The 19,123-nt window shown below is 35.4% G+C and overlaps 1 protein-coding gene across 2 annotated transcripts in view; it reads right to left on the reverse strand.

Annotated features, from left to right (window-relative positions):
- Nucleotides 1-5,375: 5,375 nt before the first annotated feature.
- SNX2 (sorting nexin 2) overlaps nucleotides 5,376-19,123 on the reverse strand; it is a 57,964-nt gene continuing 44,216 nt past the window's right edge. For both annotated transcript variants that reach the window (XM_058737900.1, XM_058737908.1), the window contains 7 exons: nucleotides 18,070-18,183; nucleotides 17,716-17,809; nucleotides 16,133-16,338; nucleotides 9,347-9,490; nucleotides 7,849-7,929; nucleotides 7,645-7,716; nucleotides 5,376-5,911 (listed from right to left, as the gene is read on the reverse strand). In XM_058737900.1, coding sequence (XP_058593883.1) covers nucleotides 5,861-5,911; nucleotides 7,645-7,716; nucleotides 7,849-7,929; nucleotides 9,347-9,490; nucleotides 16,133-16,338; nucleotides 17,716-17,809; nucleotides 18,070-18,183 — 762 coding nt within the window. In that variant the 3' untranslated portion in view covers nucleotides 5,376-5,860. The remainder of the gene's footprint in view (nucleotides 5,912-7,644; nucleotides 7,717-7,848; nucleotides 7,930-9,346; nucleotides 9,491-16,132; nucleotides 16,339-17,715; nucleotides 17,810-18,069; nucleotides 18,184-19,123) is intronic.

Consider the following 19,123-nt stretch of genomic DNA (forward strand, 5'->3'; position numbering starts at 1 on the left):
AGGCCAGTTAGACTCTGGTCAAGCATACACCAATTATTATTATTTTTTTTTCAAGAAGGCTCAAATACTGGTGAAATAACCCAAAGGCAGGTATTCTTTGCTCAGATGGAGGTATTAATTGTCCAGTCAACACTTAGTGGATACATAATAGCCAACATTTATTAAGCACTTGCTATGGCTGAGAAATTCACATCAATTATCTTAATCCCCTTAAAGATGACCTGAACAAGCACAATTATTACTTTCCATTTTACAGATGTGGAAACTAAGTTTTATTGAAAAATACCATTCTTAAAGTCAGTGATATAGATTCTTGAGTCAGGGTTCAAACTGGTGGGCTGGATGCATAACTATACACACCCTGTGGCTGAACCATACTAGGCTCTACAAGAACTAACAAGGGCACAGTCATTCCTCAAGGGGGCACAGAGACTGGTCGGAGCACTAAGACCAGACAACTATCAACTGCCATGCAGTGTAGACATCAATAAGCACAATTTGGAAGGCACAAGGTGTTTAATATTAGAGTCCTACTGAAGGATCAAGAGAGGCTCCTTACTTACGTCTGGTTAAGAGTCTAAAAAGGATATATGGAAGATGTGGACTTTTAAATTTGACCTTAGAGTTTAAAGAAAGGATAGGATATAAACAATTGCGGGTAAAGGAGACAAGGTAACTCAGACAAGGTAACAACAACAGCAGACTCAGGAAGGTTCAGAACATGCTCACAAGACAGGGGCTGCACTTGATTACAGCAAAGGGAAGGGGTAAGATCGAGACAGGAAGTAGCATGAGGCCAGATTTTGGATAATTTGGAATTTTATCTGTACTCTGTAGGGAGTCTATTGAGGATTTCTGTGCATGGTACTGTGGTAAGAATTGTTCTCTAGGAGGATAATTTTAGCAGGTTGGAGGGCTGACATCGGGGGACTGAAATAATGCGCATTTCAGAGGAGACTTAAGATAGCTCTGGTACATGGTCACAAGATCCTGACCCTGGGAGAGAAAAACAGGAGAAATGAGAAGGGAATACAATTCAGAAACAGATTCAACTCAAGTTGTTTTGGCAAAACAACGGCACCTAAAACAATGGAACTGAAAGTATAAATCATTCGCTTTACGTCTCAACTACAAGAGGCTGGATAACATTTTTAGCTGAAATTTAGAAAACGAAGTTTGAAACGTCACTGTGATGCATGGACACATGTATTTACGTACACATACAAATCTGCACACACATATACATAGTGGAAATGTTTGAAATAAAGATCTAGAAAATGTAAGTTAAAATCAAAATCAAGAGATAACTTGAGACTTGACTATGGAAGCAACAAGGCAATTTATTGTTTAGTTCTGTTAAATTTTGTCTGATTTTAGTTTTTTTTTATCAAACAGATACATATATATATATATATATAAATTTAAAATAGAGCCTTCTTTCTCCAAGTGCTCCCTTAGAGCAGTTTATCCCATTAATTGGCCTTAATAAAAAAAAAAAATTTTTTTCTGTGTACTAACAAGTGGGCAGCTTCACCTTAATTAGCTTTAATTACAAAGTTTCCATCTCACCCAGCTAATTAAAAAAAAAAATACTCTGAATTAATCCGTAAATAATTTTTTAAAAAGTATGTGACAGAAGAAAGGAAGAGGACCATTTTTAATTTCTTCACGTACGTTAAAAGATTAGACCGCAAGCTGCAACTTTCCTGTTTTGTACAGTCTTCTATTCATAGCCACTTCTGAATTAACAGTTGGAAGAAATAAATTCTCTGGATCCCAAAGGACTTCCTAGAATTATATTCGTTAACGATTAGAAGTGGAATCTTGAAAAGCTCATCACGTGTTTTCAAGGAAGAATGTTCACAGATGGTTAACAGGAAAAACAGGAAAAATCAGTTCAATCGTAATGATTTAAACTCTGGATCTGCTCATCAGGAAGAGGAAGAAGTTGTCCCAGAGTCTTGAAGTCGGCTTCTGGCAATACAGTGCTACAATTAATTCACAGTGGATACAGAGTATCCACTACTTGCAAAGCACCATGCTACAAAGTCTTGTACCTAGATTGGCCTGCCACAGGCATTGTTCAAACCTGCAATGTCCAGTATCATAGCCACGAGCCACCTGTGACAACCAATCGCTTGCAGTGTGGCTAGTGTGAATGGAGAGGTGGTAAGAATGGAAAATACACAATGGATAGCAAAGGTTTAGAATGAAAAACAGAATGTAAAAGATTGCAATAATCCTTGATATACTGGATTACACATTAAAATAACATTTTGACATGAGCTACCGGGTATACATTTAAATTAATTTTGTTTCTTTTGTTCATTAAAATTTGGCTATAAAAAGCTTCAAATTATTTAGGAGGCTCACATTAACATTTTTATTGGCCTAAACCCTTAAGGACCTCATCCACAGATAACCATGAACTCCCTCCACAGGAATGAGAGTAAAAAGCAGAGTAATCAGCCACTGTTCACACCACTCTTGTAATTCCTCTCTTCTTGCTTATTCTGCACCTGGCCAACCACCTATCTTCATTATTACTTGAAACCATAGCCTTCACTGTGAGGGTTAGCACTGATACTTACTAGACTCTGGATTCTGGATAAGGAAGGATATGGTGATTCTATTCAAAGTCTTTTTCTCAATACTTTGAAACAGTGACTGTGTCACATGGAGAAATATATACATTTCCGGACTAGCGAACAGAATATGAAAATGCCTCCAAAGTTCCCCAGCCAGTGACTGGACTTCCTTTCCCCAGATGTTATCTTTCCTTGGGAAAAGGATCCTTGAGCAAGCTCCCATCCTTTAAGACATGAGAACTTTTGCTCAGCCTATCTCTAGTAACTGTTAGTGAAATTCTGCTGTCCCCTCGACTTTTGTTAATTGCGACTGCTCAAAAAGGGAGCCACAAGAAAAGTGAAGTCACCGAGCTTTATTTCAGACAGAAAAATGTCTTAATTCCCCTTAGACCTCAAGATATGAAGCATTTTGTCTTACTTTTCTATTCATCTGATTTCATTCCTTTAGAGAAATAGGACTTTGTTAAGAGGTTCATTTATATTTAAAAACCACATATGAAACAACTTGCACGAGGAACTTGTAAAACTTTACTAGATGTGGATAATAAAATTAAAAAGTTTAAAGAACAGTGAAACAAGGGTGTTATGAGGCTAGTATAAATATATATGTATGTATAAAACAAGCCAAATAGTTGAAAAGAGCTTGTCAAAAAATACAACCAGGAAAACATCTTTTTGTTTTAGAAATCCTATTTTTACATACATTTCTAGCTTTATTTTATTATACAAGGTGATTCTGATTACAATTTAATTTTCTAACAGAATATTTATATTGAAGTTTGGTATTTTAAGCAAACATTTTATTCTTGAAAGCTTATTTTTGAGAGAGAGAGAGAGAGAGAGAGAGAGAGAGAGAAGGAATATGAATGAGCAGGGGAAGGGCAGACAGAGGCAGAGACAGAGGATCCAAAGTGAGCTCTGCATTGACAGCAGACAGCCTGACGCGGGGCTCGAACTCACGAACCATGAGATCATGACCTGAGCTGAAGTCGGACACTTAACCGACTGAACCATCCAGGCGCCCCTAAGCAAACTATTTTAAAGTGGAAAGGCACTTCAGGAATCAGTCTTACACCCTTGTTTTACAGATGAATTTTATGTGGTAAGGCCAAAGTCACATAGTTACAAAGTGATAGAAGAATGAACACACGTATGCTGACTCCAGGTTCAGCTTGATCCACTGTATTATACTTAGTCCTTATTTGTCTGGTTTAAGGAAAAAAATTAAGTTCAGTTGTATAAAAGGCTAACGTTGTTAGCACTATTAATGTTCCTATTCTATTTCTTTGGAGTGAAATTATTTCAGTAGTATGAATAGGAGGCGCAAAGATTATAGGTGGAGGTGGGCTCAGCGGTGAAGATATTAAAAAGACTGGTAGCTACCAGAGGCTCATATAATTTACTTGAAATTTCCAAAAGACTCTTTCTCTTCTAGTAAAGACTACTGAGGGGAATGAAATCTGGAACGGGAACTGGGTCTGTTACTCTCTTCAGCTTGAATAAGACTGAGAATAATTATTACTTTTGAGAGGTGCTGAATACTCTAATGAGCGTACCCCAGTGGAATGGGTGATCTCACCGAGTTATTATCCTGAATGTCAACTCTGTCTCTGCAAGTAATGTGACTATGGACATAGTAACAAGACATGACTGTAGCCAAACTATTCCCGGTAAGGCGAGATTTTGCTCAGGGTTAATGGGACCAGAAGACGGCATCTCATACACTCTACTACGAACTGCTCATTTGGCACAAGTTTCTAAGTTATCTCCAACAGAAGCAACAGTAGAAGTCCTATTTCTGCGTTAGTTTCTCCTTCTTAAGAGAGTGTCTTATTTTTGCATCTTCCAGGACTTCTTTTTCCTGTTCGATTGATCAAGTCTTTCCTATTAACCTATTAAGAATCAGGTACTCCTCTGAGTTCTAGGAGTATAAAAATCAGTAATGCCGACAGTAGGCTTAAAACTTCAGCTAAAACAAGTGGAAGCAAACACATCCTGAGAACACTCTGAGCTATTAACTGTATCCAGTAAACTGCCAGAAAGGACTCAGTTACACGTACCACATCTGTCTCCTCTGGGAGACGCACGTGGTAAGCTTAAGAAGAGGGGTATCTTTAAGAACACGTTAAAAAATGAAAACAACTCTGATGCCAGTCATAACTTGAACTTTCGACAGCCTCAAGGAGCATGTAACAGCCATCTCAAGAGGATACAGAATAGGTAAGAAGGTTGACAAAGACAAATTTCATTTTACTTCAAATTTGCTTTATGTTATTCACCAAATCATAGGGGATTTTAGCGTGGTACCTTTCTTTGTCCGTTACGAGCAAAGATGACCTTACCATTAGTTTCAAACGAAAAACAAAGAGAAGGCAAGGAGTAAGTTAACTAAGACACAAAGTCTAGGGCTTTGAAGATGAGCGAAATCATAGGACTTGTAATAGAAGCACATAAATACATTTTTTTCCTAATTCCTAAATTGGACATTGGTAATAGGGATGGAGTAAAACAAGAAAGCAATCATTCATTCTCTGCTTTACTAAAGACAAGAACATTCTCCAGAGTAGAATCAAAAGATAAATGTTCTTTGGTTTATGATGATTTCAGAAGAAAACTTAACCTTCATTTAGTCATTTATAACAAGAGTTCAGCCTTTTCTGTCAACTAAAAAAAAATTAATGGATCATATCACCTAGGCATATCTAGAAGCAAAAATTTCTTCCCATTAAAAATGCTTTCAAAAGATCTCTAATATGTTTATATACCCAAATAATTTGTTACTAATACTTCACAAGGAATAGCATTTTATTACTGTAATCACAAAATCATAATTTCTGTACAGGAATGTATAAGTGAACATTAATCAACATGTTGATAATTCACTTCATAACGAGGGCAAACACGCTACAGAATGTATTGTAAAGAAAAAAATATGTAAAATTGTCTGGCCTTGCAGTGCACTGTTTAGTGCAAGTATTTAAGACACAACAGTGTTCAATTCAGCAAAGTACTGCAGAATGTCATGCCACAGTCCACTTAAGTCAAGGAGGGCCGGGACATGCAGCTTGTAATAAAATGGCAGAGTATATATATGTGTATATATATATATGTGTATATATATATATATATATATATATTTATATATATATAAAAAACCACATGTAATTCATAAAATATAGAGTGGTTTATTTAGATGGTTTTAAATGGTTTCACTGTGGAATTCAGCGTAACTGGAACAAACATCCAAGATCTTCATAACAGAAATCTTCTCACTAGGCAATGGCTTTGGCTTCAGGCAGGAATGCCTCCCAGTATTTTATCAGCTGTGGATCACAACCAAAGATATTCTAATTACCTTTTTGTCATTTATATGCACATATTCCGTACCGCATTTAAAAATGTATATGTAAGTAGCTAACAATGACTAACATTTATTAAAGTCTGGTTCTAACTTTTTTTTTAACGTTTATTTTTTGAGAGACAGCACAAGTCGGGGAGAAATAGAGAGAGAGGGAGAAACAGAATCCAAAGCAGGCTCCAGGCTCTGAGCTGTCAGCACAGAGCCCGACGCAGGGCTCGAACTCACAAACTGTGAGCTGAAGGTGGATGCTTAACCAGCTGAGCCACCCAGGAGCCCCTACTATAGCCTGTTTCCAAATGGGATCATTTAAATGTCCCTAACTGAAGTCTGTCAACATATTTCGTGTGTAAATTATTTTAAATGTTAATTCCCACTGGCTAATTTCAGTTTTTGATGTAAACAATATAGTTTTTAAAATACCTTAAAACTTCAGATTTTTTTGGCTTATGTGGAATTGTATATAGAAACAGATTGTTACTGTAAATTAAATGAGACTACCTTAAATAATAAAACTGCAATGAACTGTTCCAATATGAAGGGATAACATCCTAATCAGAGGGTATTCACATTTTATGTTATTGGTAGCCAAAAACAATGAAAAAAAAAAAGGAGCAAGAAAAGAAAATACTAGGCAGGAAAGAAAGGGACACATGCAGTCTCTCTTGAAACTGGAAGGAATCAGCTGCCAGTGTTTCTTCAATAGTCCACAGAATTAATGAAAGTATAAACTGAAGTTATGTTTAAAACAACTCCTTTAAAAACAAGTTCATGTAAATTGTTCTTTTAAAAAAATCTAACTTGGGGGGTGGGAGGGAGGGCAGGGTGGGTGATGGGTATTGAGGAGGGCACCTTTTGGGATGAGCACTGGGTGTTGTATGGAAACCAATTTGACAGTAAATTTCATATATTAAAAAATAAATAAATAAATTAATTAATTAAAAAAAAAATCTAACTTGGTGAACTAAGTATTTAAAGACTAAATGTAATCTGAACATATAATGTCATTGCTTAATCAAAAACTAATCTATTTTATATTACATAATCAAGTTTCTATCTACATATTTTAAAACTGGAGAAAGAAGACATCCTTTTATTCAAAACATTACATATAATTTGATTACTCAAACTTGTAATAGAGCAAACAGAAAAAAAAAAACCTGTACTATTTTCTTATTAGAGACTTTAATTAAAAGCCACGGTCTTCTCTGTTCTCTCGTTAAGGAGACAAATTTTGTGGCATACAATCATCACAAACCACACACAAAATAAAGACCAAAACAGCACAACCCCCACCCCTGCCTGCTAACCTTAAATAGGCTAGTTTTTCATTTAAGTTCTGTTATGGAAGAGAGCTCACTGTAAGAATTTACTCAAACCACTGTGATCACTAGGGAACTAAAACTAGGAAGACAAGAAAAGGGAAAAGACTGTCTAGCAAGTTTCTCATCACCTAACGGTGGGAAAAAAGCATCTTGCCTGGTGTTCAAGAGCAGAGGCAAAAAGGACCTGAGACTTTCCAGTTTAACTACCAGTAATTATTTCCTCTGTGGTCATCAGTTTTCTCTACCCCATTTCTTATTTTCCGTAAGTATAAAAGCTCCTTTCACTGACGTGTTTAAAATGAAGACGTATACCAAAGTAAGTCCTAGGAGAATTTATAAGTTATAACATAAGTCATAAAGAAAACAAGCTTACCTGTTGTTGTGTTTGTACTAATGATTCTAAGTACTTGATAATAACAGTTTTAAAATCTTTCACTCGTTCTTTCTGTAGTACATGAAGAAAAACTCCATTAGTACAAAACTAAATTTGATTTTACTACAAAATCACAGCAAAAAAAAAAAAAAAAAAAAAAAAAAGACCACGTTGTTGGGACAAGTGTAAAATTATTATACTTGCCTCAAATCTTCCCACTTCTTTTCGAATTGTTTTAGAAATCTGTTCAAAATCTCTTTCTCCTTGTTGTACCTTTGCCTCCCACTAATAAAAACAAACAAAAAAGCACAAATTTATAACTCTTGTCAGGAAAATATTATAGAACTAGCTCATTTAATGTAAGGTCTGTAGACCCTGAGGAAGCTCACTACTGGCAAAGCCCAATTCAGGATCATTCAAACTTTCATCTAACTTCTAAGTAGCAGAAACACCTAGGAGGTTAATTTTCATTAATATTTCACTATCACATTTACTCAAGATGACAATATTAAAAAAAATTTTTTTTTAATGTTTATATTTATTTTTGAGACAGAGAGAGACAGAGCATGAGCAGGGGAGAGGCAGAGAGAGAGGGAGACACAGAACCTGAAGCAGGCTCCAGGCTCCGAGCTGTCAACACAGAGCCCGACGCGGGGCTCGAACTCATCAATCACGAGATCGTGACCTGAGCCGAAGTTGGACGCTCAACCGCCTGAGCCACCCAGGCACCCCATGATGAGGATATTTCAGTACTTAATCAATTACAATCTCCACAGCTTAATTATACGACTAAGAAAGATGAAAACATTGAGTATAAAATTCACTATGAAATAATTTAGCAGTGTTCTTTTTGATATCATTAATAATTCCATATTATATCAAAAATATTCTGCCAAGTTCAAGAATACACGTTCATCACAATTTATATGCCCATGGAAATACTTCAAATTAAGAAAAGTGTACGACAAACATTTAAAAAACATTTTTTAATAGTAAAATGTTCGGCTTAAAAAAAAAGTGTGGAATTTATGGTCTACTGAAGACCTTGCTCGTCAACATTAAATTCAGTACAGAAACAACAAAACATGTGACCAGTGACCAATGGAACAGCTAAAATAAAATAACTGAAGACTTAAGCAATGAAATGGTATTTTCCCACTATGTAACCAAAACAGTGGTACATACTCTTCAAAGAGCAGGTACATTTACTTTTAGTAATATAAAGGTTGTCCTACCTCTTCAATTTCCTTATTGAAGCATGGCAAAAGAAGTGTATAAATTATAATAAACTTATACAAATTTACTAAAATACCATATATAGTACATATATATGGGGGATAATGTTGCTTGGAAAGCTAAATATGGGGCAAGTCTATGCTCTACAACATAAAATAAGTAATTATCTGAAATTAAATGAACCATCTCAAAAGAAATGTGTAATTACTAATTAGAGGTTAATTTAAATCTTTTCCTTGTGCGCTTCTTTATCCATTCCATAATAATCGTGTGGCAGTAAGAAAGGGCTCTGGAGATTTTTGATGATGATCAAAACATTAACGTAATTCTAACACAGTTCATAAAATTATGGAGAAATGGCTAGTGTTGAATGGCTCAGAAAAAAATTTATGAAAAATTATGCATATACGAATGACTCACGGAAAATTTGAGTAAAGTGATAAATAAAGCATTTTATATTAATCACCTCTCTTATTTCATTTTTAGCTTGCTGTATTTTATCTGGTTTGTTGGCCACCATCATTTTTGCCTCAGTTTCACGTTTTTTGAGCAAAGTAATTTGGGCATCTTCCCATTTCTGCCAGCACTTCATCCGATGGTCAAACACACCCTATAAGTGAACGACATAATGCTATTAAGCGAGAGAGTTACCACTGAATTACTTTCATTATACTTGGAGTGCTGTAATACTGAAAACAATAAAAGTATTTTAAATGCCATTCTTATATGCTAAGATAATGCAAATAAAGATGCCAATATAAAAGAAATTTCTGTGTTCACTTCCTTGAAAACAAAAACAAGTCCCTGTGACTAGAAGAGCTCTGAATAAATAAACAGAAACTACATACAAGATGCATTTATTTCACCAGCCATTTGGGTTTTAAATTTAGCTTGTAATAAGTTTCTAACAGAGTTTTATGAAGACAGATTTAATAGGAAAAGGCTGGTATCATATTTACATTGTAAGTTTTCCTACTTAAAAAAAAAAAAAAAAAAAAATCAAACACAGATTTAAGTGTTGGAAATAGGCCAGAAATTGAAAAGAATAAAATGAGAAAACACCGTGAGACTACAGGAAGTAAAAATGTGGAAGAGATGACCCACAGCAAATAAAAGCAAAGCAATGAAAAAGTAAAGGTGTAACAACAACAACAAAAGAGATAGTCCTACACAAGATGAACAGGGAAAATGTGTGTGTGTGTGTGTGTGTGTGTGTGTGTGTGTGTGAAACGCACATGCACACACACATCTAGTAGGCAGGACCAAATGAAAAACTAGACCAAAAGATGGTAAGAGACCAAGTCAACCAAATCCACTACTTCTTTCAAGGAGTTTGGCAAAGTAAGAACAAAAGGATGGAAATAAGAATTGAAATATGAACATAAAAGAGTAAAGTAATTAGAATCTCCTGAAAAACGGTGACAGATAGGATGGGAGAATGTCATAATAAATCCTCTATTTTGATATTGGAGATATATTCATATTATTTTAGTATTTACTATTTGAACTGATGAAGCCGGTGTTAATACACTGGGTGAACCAGAAAGCAGTAAACCAGAGTTATTTTCATTATCCCAAATAAAGAACTTCTTGGATCAAGAAATAAATAAATCCATGTTCTTATGGGGACTTGCTGAAGAGAAGAGTACACAGATAATCTATCTTAAAAATATACGCTTGGGAACAAACCAAATTTGGATCCAAATATTAGCTCTGTCACTGTATGATCCTGGGTAAATTAATTTCTGTAAGCCACAGATTCCCCAAATATAGAAGGAAGAAAAGGAGATCTATATTAGTGGATTGGAAATAAAATGAAAAATAGCACAGTGTCTTAACCTAGCAGATGTTTAATAATTAGCAGGTACTGTTATGGATTATTCCTAAAACCACACACAAATAAATTAGAGTTGATTAACTCCTGGATTTATACTAAAAGTACAAATAATAATAACACAATAACATAGGAAAAAACCATTAACTGGACCACATTTATATTACTGCATATTTCAAAAATGTGCGCAACGGCATTAAAAAAAAAACAAAAACAAAAACCTCTAAATCAACCACAAACCAAAGTGTTTTCTTTCCAAAGACCCTGCATATTTCAAATTAACCAGGACAAAAGACATCGTGGGCAAACTGATAAGTCAAAGCATCTTATTTCAGGTATTTAAATCTACCTTGTTAGTTTTAATTTGTCATCTCATATAATTTCTCTTCTCACATTACTGAGTAAATCTTACTGTCCCCTTTGCTTTAAAAAAATTTTTTTTTAATGTTTAATTTTTGAGAGAGAGAGCACATAAGTGGGGCAGGGGCAGAGAGAGGCTCTGGGTGTGTGGCTCAAACCTGCGAAATGAGAGATCACGACCTGGGCCGAAGTTGGATGCTCAACTGACTAAGCCACCCAGGTGCTCTGCCTGCTTTTCTTATAGTTAAAAGACATTTTCCTCATGACATTCTTTTATTTTAAATGTTTATTTGAGAGAGAGCAGGTGTGTGCACAAGCAAGAGAGGGGAGGGGCAGAGAGAGAGAGAGAGAGAGAGAGAGAGACTCCCAAGCAGGCCCTGTGCTATCAGCACGGAAGCTGTCCCAGGGCTCTGATACCAGGAACTCCAAGATAATGACCTGAACCAAAATCAAGCGACCCAGGTGTCTGTCCCAAGGTATTTATTAGAACTTAATTTTGCTTCAGCCAAATTAATTGCGTGAAAAATAAGAAAAATAATACATTTACCATAAGTAGATGCAGAAAGTCACTACCATTTAAACAACACTTGCCCCTCATTAACCCCCTACACATACACAACACCAAAATTTAAGATTTTATTTCTCATCTTTAAGAGAAGAGGGCCACCACATCAGCTCTTCATTTATAAACTCCTCTGTTTAGTAACAATTTGATTACTTAAAATATGTATGAATACAGGGCAAAAACTAACCAAAATGCCCTTCAATTTCAATATTTGCTTAAGTTCTCAATATATATAAAATGGCGTTTTTGGTGATACAGTAATTTAATTTTATCCCTGCCCAATTTATTATCTAATCAGATTCCAGAACCATTACATGTTTATTGTGGCACATATATAGGAGCTCTAAAATAAAGATAGAACTATGAAAGTCAGATTATAATAAAAAAAAATTAATCTCAGCTCTAAAGAGAAATAATTTTTCTTCGTTTGTTTTCCTTATAATCCCCCCCCCCCCAAAAAAAGGATCAAAACCACACTTGATATTCTAGAAATGCTACCTTAAAAATCAGTTAGGGGCACCTAGGTAGCTTGGACAGTTGAGTATCTGACTTCAGCTCAGGTCATGATCTCACAGCTTGAAAGTTTGAGACCCGCATTGGGTTCTGTGCTGACCGCTTGGAGCCTGGAACCCGCTTCAAATTCTGTCTCTGTCTGTCTGTCTGTCTGTCTCTCTCTCTCTCTTCCTCCCCTGCTCATGCACTATGAACTGTCTCTCTCTCTCAAATATAAATAAACATTAAAAAAAATTTTTTTTAAATGAGTTAAATCACAACTTCATGTTTGTCTTGTATGTCAAGAACCAAATCTGCTCTAGTAGAACCAGCCTCTCCTGTAAGAGAGACAGATTTACACTGATGAACTACTTTGGACCTCCATCCCTCTGCCAATTTATGTTATATATTTGTATGCAAACAGGCCTAGGTTAGACAAGGCTGCAGTTGTGGAACATTTTCCCTGGTCCACCAAAACACTACAATTTTAATTTTAATTTTTTAAATTTAATTTTTTTTTAGTTTTGCACTTCATGCCCAGCACAGGGCTTGAACTCCCAACCCTGAGGTCAAGACCTGAGTTGACATCAAGAGTCAGATGCTCAACTGACTAAGGGATCCACACATCCACTCCTAGTTTTAATTTTAATTAGTATCACCTTCCAATTCAGTGATTCTGAAAATATGCCACTCAGCTTCCTGGAGTCATCAAAGGATGTTGATTACTTATAGCCAAACAAAGAAGATTTTCAACTCTTTGAGGAAACCATCTAGTGGGCTTACAAGGTATTTTACATGTTTTATAAATTTACATTCTCTGTAAGAATTCTTCATGAAAAGTTCTAGTGCAAAACATACTGAAAACCGTATTTTCAATCCCTGACCCTACTGCAGGGGTTCACAGGCAGCCAATACATGAGAATGCATACAATGAGTTCAATGCTTAATATATGTTAGGTAACATTACTAGCCAAAATGTGGAGTCCTACATGTGAGAGGCCATGCCCTGTACAAAGAGAAAAGCAGGAGTTTCCTGGATACACGGCCAGGCTTAAGTAATACGTAAGTGGCTGGTCTTAGCTCCTTCCCCACTTTGGGTCTAAAGCACTTTTAGTTTCAAACTTATCATCAGAAAAGTATTTTCAATATGGATAAAAACAAAGGGCTAGGTAGTATTAAGTAGCTATTAGAAATACAGAAGACCAAACACAAAAGAAAACTGGACACAGGACATGAAGAGTTCACACACACAAAAAGAAATGGAAATGGCTTAACATTTGTAAATAGGCTTAAATTCACAACTAAAGAAATGAAAACTTATACCAAAAAGCACCTTTGTTATTTGGGTGGGAGAAGAAGGAACACATACGATGATGGGAGTACAAAGGAGTATAATCTCTTCAGACAGTTAACAAAAGAGTATTTACTGAAATTTAAAATTCATATACCCTTTGGCCAAGCAACTCTATCTACTTCTAGGAAGTTTAATGCCCAAAGAGTGATTTTCAAAAAACTTACTATTTGCAAGTAGACTGAGGCTATCCAATCAAACCTTAAAAAGAATGTAATGTATCTACAGAGGCTAATGTGAACACTTGCCCAAAACAGAGTGGGTGAAAAAGCTGGCAAGGAACGGTACATATAGTATGCTCCTTCTTCAAGAAGGAAGAGATGAAGAGAGGGAAGAAAAAAGAGAAAGGGAAAGAAAGGTGGCAAGAAAAAGAAAATTAGTGTCATACACACGCATAGCTAAGGCTGTAAAGACATACAAGAATGTAACAGCATTTGACTGAGGAAAGAGACCCATGGTATTGGGTAGAGAAGGACTTGGCTTTTTTTTTTTTTTTTTTTTTTTTTAATTTTCTTAATGTTTATTTATTTTTGAGAGAGAGACAGACAGAGAGACAGAGTGCAAGCAGTGGAGGAGCACAGAGAGAAGAAGACACAGAATCTGAAGCAGGCTTCAGGCTCTGAGCTGTCAGCACGGAGCCTGATGCAGGGCTTGAACCCACAGACCACGAGATCATGACCTGAGCCAAAGTCGGCCACTTAACTGACTGAGCAACCCAGGAGCCCCTGAACTTGACCTTTTTGGGTTTGAGATTTAATATGTCCATGGATCACATTTTCAAATACAAATAAATCGGTTTAAAAAAAAACCCAAACCAAACCTAAGACCACAAAAATTCCCTCTCAATCTATCCCATAATTTCTCAACTCCTTTATGCAGCTGACCTGGGCAAGGTTTCAGCAGAAAACAAAAAGTCGATGTGAAAGAGCTTAATTTACTTCAAGATATAACTTAAGCATGGCTCTTTAACTTTCTTTCAGTCAAGGAATCACTAATTCAGTTCTTCTCAAAGTCTGTTCCATTTATGTAAAAAGATATTAAGTAGAAAAGAACTCCTGTTCATATGACCTTGTAAATCTCTGGATTATTACATAAGGTTAAATGTTTTATTTTATTTTTTACTCCTAGACAGTTATGAGCATTTTAATGCTCTCTCAATCTGTAAGACAGGGATACTGTATACATTATCTCCCAAACTCAGTTGATCATGGTACATCTTCTGGTGTCAGTGTTGTTCTGCAAAACATGAACTTAAGTGAATTTCAGAGAAGGTAAAAATACAGCAGGGAAGACTGAGGCAGCACAGGGCCAGCCCAGGTGAGGGCTCATCACCCAAGACACAAGCAGGCCATTCCCACCAGGGAGTAATCTCCCGGGTTAGTGCTCCTCAGCAGGTACTCCTTCTTACAGACACTGCCTGGCTTCCCTTTTTGGATCCATAGGTATTCTGAAAGGTGCTCTACTTTTTTACAGCAGCCCTCATGCTAGTGGGAGTTCTGGAATGAGGTGAGATTGGATGGGAGAGGAACAAGAACCATTATGTTTGAAATGGATTTCTGCATATCACAAGTTGCCCATGTACAATGAAGTACACTCTAATAACTGCTGTCTATATTACCTTAAGTAACTGAAAAGTACAATTAACCACCAGAAATATACAGAGTAACACCTAAGAGTAAATATGACCAAGACTGGTAATTTTACCAATCCCAAGATAGCGCCATTCTTTAGAGCTAAGAACCCTCTAGCAATAACTGTCACTGTTAGCTTGAGAAGAGGATTGTAAATGATATACAGTGTATCAATGTTCTACGTATTAATACTAAATTGGACACAGACTTTAACTGAAAAAAAGGAACAAGGTCTCAGTAACTCTGTCTGAATTCAAAGTAAAAGGTAAATTCCCAGTTCCTCCACCCTATAATGATTAATGCTCATAAAAATAATTGAAAGACACCATAGGGTCTTAAAGTACCTTTTGAAACATAGGATAGATAAAATAACACGCACTTTAACTATATGAACACTGGAGACATCTGTAGAAAACCAATTTTCATTAGTTAACTAGATTACTTTCCCAACTATTCAGAAACTTAACTGTTCATCCTTAAACATTACTACAAGATAACACAATTCATTATCTAATCTAGTCCCGAGTCAGCTCTAAATATACAGTGACTACATATTTCAGTGTGTGCAAAGAATGTTTGCTTCTAGTTCAGATGAATGCTACAAGCCACCATTCAACATTTATGCAACAATCAGTTCTGGTTTTGTTCTGCTTCCTATCATACCTTTACTAACGATAACAGAGTCCATGGCTACTTTTAGTTCAAACTAGAGTGAACAAATAAATGCTACCGGTTAGGTGCAAGCTTGTATAGGTAAGTATGTAGGTACACGTGTATCGTTTTCACTGTATTTGGCATTGTTTACACCTCTTAAAAACATCAGTTGTATCTACCATTGTCCAAGTCACAGTGGAAGAAAGTATTCGGCTATGAATCATCCATCTTGAAGCCATCTATATGTATTGAGAGAATACAGAACTTACACACTTAAATACATGCCTAATGGGTAACCAAATTCTTCTTAAAAGCAAACCACTGAAGTGAGAAAAACTCAAGGAAGATTGCAAAATGAGGCTTACTTTCACTGCAGCAATAAGACGAATGTAGTCACTAAGTAGTTCTGAAAACATATAAAAGTCAGCAAAAGCCTGTTCTTGATGTAACTGGTCTATCTTCTCCTCCACTTCCGCAAGCTGAGACAGAGCTCTAGATAAAGCAGTGTGGTCCTCAGAATTACCTAACATGGCAGCACTTTTAGCAAAGGCAGCTGTGTTGGCTGAAAGTTCTGAAATAAAAAAGTATTCACTTTTACTGTTCACTAGTAAAGTTTTTAAATACTGCATTGATTTCTCTACTTTCTCTCTAAATTTTATCTGTTCATGTATTGCTCAAATAATTATCTTAAAATAATTAACATAAAACAACCAGTCATTAAGATGCCTTCGGCATACATGCCAACTGCTCAGAGCTCTACGGAAAATTAGAAGAACATTAAAGAAAAATCAAGAAGAATCACTGCCTATATTCCCAAGGGATGAACTATGTTTAATTATATATAATCTGCCTCCGCCTTCTTCCTGAAGCGCTGTTTTTGTCTGTTCCTATAAAAGATAAAACATATTTTCTTGTCTCTGGAAAGCACTGGGAGGACTTGTAATTGACTTATACTACATTTTTTGGCCTTTACACATTTATTTGAAATTGAAAATGTCTCTAATTTTTAACGAAAACATTATTTAGCTAATAGGAAAAAAATCAAGGTAAAACTGTAGAGAATTGTATAATTCATAAAAATCTTATTTTTTTCTTTGTGTACAATGCTTGAACAGTGCTTGGTGGAAATACTAAGAATTTCTAAACAGATTTCTGAACATAATCATTTCAGACACAGATGTTTATAAGCTAAATAATGCCAAGAACTAATAATACATTGCCTAGAAATTGCTCTACGTTACATAATATTCTCTAAAAGAACCGTAAAGTCATTCTCTACAAGATACAGTATAAATGGCAAAAGCTGTTATAAACTACTTTCAATAAAAGCGTACTGATGTATTTCTGTAGTTGTTTTACTGAAATGGTTACTGGTAATGGTACATACTAAATTACTTAGTAAGTACTTTAGAAAGCTAACATGAAAATCCTCATATTCTTAGAAAACAACAAAAACTTCATCATAGAATTAAAAAAATACAACTCAAATTGCCAATCAATTTTTAACGGCCCCTCCCCTAGACTTTTTAATTTGGCTGTTCAAAAAATGAAGAAAATAATTCAAAATTTTCTAGGAAATGCAGGCACACAAAGTTTTCAAAGACAAATTTCAAAAATCAATTTTTAAGCTGATATTTTTAACTGTATCAGTTACTAATAAGACATCTTCATTCATTAAACTATACGAATGTTAACAAAGTGTTAATCAAATGAACAACAGTTTTAAACCAAACTTATACTTTTATAAGCTCAGGATTTTTATACTTCTCAACTAAGTTAGGTTACAACAGAACAAAAAAATATTAACAAGGTTGAAATGGAAAACATTCTCTTAAACTATTGTTCTCTCTCTTCTATAGTAGCTCCAGAATGTGCATTTTAATAAAATTTAAATAAAATCTGTAATTAACTTATGGTGTTAAACACATAAATAACGAGGCAAACAAACCTTTTCTATGACAGACCAAGGCTTCAACACTAGCATGAAGTTTCCTAAGTTGCTGATCCAGATTTTCAAATTGCTGCTGCTTTTCTTCAAACCACTAAGAAAAAAAAAATGAAAAATGGAGCTAATTTAGCAAGAACAAACCGCTGTAAATTAGGTTACCAATAGCAAGCCACATTCCTTGTTTTAAAGCAACAAATTAACCGTGTATATAAAACCATGGTAGTCAACTGATGTGGCTGAGGACTAAACTCAATAAGCAAATTAATATCCTATTTTCTACTTGTACAGCTTTAAAATGCAATTGTTGGGCTCATTAATTCATCTCATTATTCAAGTCGAAAAATCAGCTCTTACTGCATCCGATTCATTCATCTTGATTGTCATTTTGTTGACAGCGTCGGCAGCCTTGTTCACCATCCTCAATATTCCTGCTCCACTCAGAGCCTGTGTGTTAACTGCTCTAGGCAGCTGGAATTGAATGACAAATAAGGGCAAACAAACCGGTTAAAAGGCTGGAGGTTTAAGTGGGCGCAAAAGGAACTGCACACCCCCTCCAAAAAAAGAAAAAAAGAAAAAAAAGGAGGTTGTATTTTCTTCACTCTCATACATTTCAATAGTGAGATCTAATTTCTCAAATACACTACTTGTACACTCTCAAAGGAAAACTTAAAAAATAGACTTTCCATTTGCTTTTCTTCAGCACGTTTACATTTAGATGGAACAACACTCTGTTTGTCAAAATATATTAAGAGATTGTCAAGTACCTTAACATTGGCCACCTGTTTGCTTGCAGAAATAAACTTGTTTATAAGGAAAGAAGAAAGTCTTGAGAAAAATCTCCTTATGTTCAGCTAGGAGGGTGTGATTCTAAATTTTTAAAAAATTCTAGTATTCCAGTAAATTAGAAAAAACATCTCAAATAGTAATAAGTAGAACTGTAAACTGTTACAAGCCCCAAATGTACTAAGCATCTCAAATAAAAGGAGCAGCATGGTTATAATTTAAGCTCTTTTAAGTCACAAATTTGCTTTCAGAACCTTGGTAAGAATATTAGAATGTAGACATATAAACACATTTAGCTGTCTCTAAAAGGAGGCCTGAATAAACTTATTTCAACACAATGCCTAAACAACCACTTAGGGCATTGAGAATTAGACTATTTAGAGATCATTCTTCTAAATCTGGTTTAAAATTTTTGAAAAAGAAAGTGGTCATCCTACTGTTACCAAAGCAGAAAAGGTATTTTACTAATAATTTAAATTATTAAAACACTAACCTCAAGGGGCACCTGGGTGGCTGAAATCAACTCCTGATTTCAGCTCAGGTTATGATCTCACAGACATGAGATTGAGCCCCATGTCAGGCTCAGAGCTGGGTGTGGAGCATACTTAAGATTCTCTCCCTCCCT

The sequence above is a fragment of the Neofelis nebulosa genome, chromosome 1 (assembly GCF_028018385.1).
Source record: "Neofelis nebulosa isolate mNeoNeb1 chromosome 1, mNeoNeb1.pri, whole genome shotgun sequence".
Taxonomy (NCBI): domain Eukaryota; kingdom Metazoa; phylum Chordata; class Mammalia; order Carnivora; family Felidae; genus Neofelis; species Neofelis nebulosa.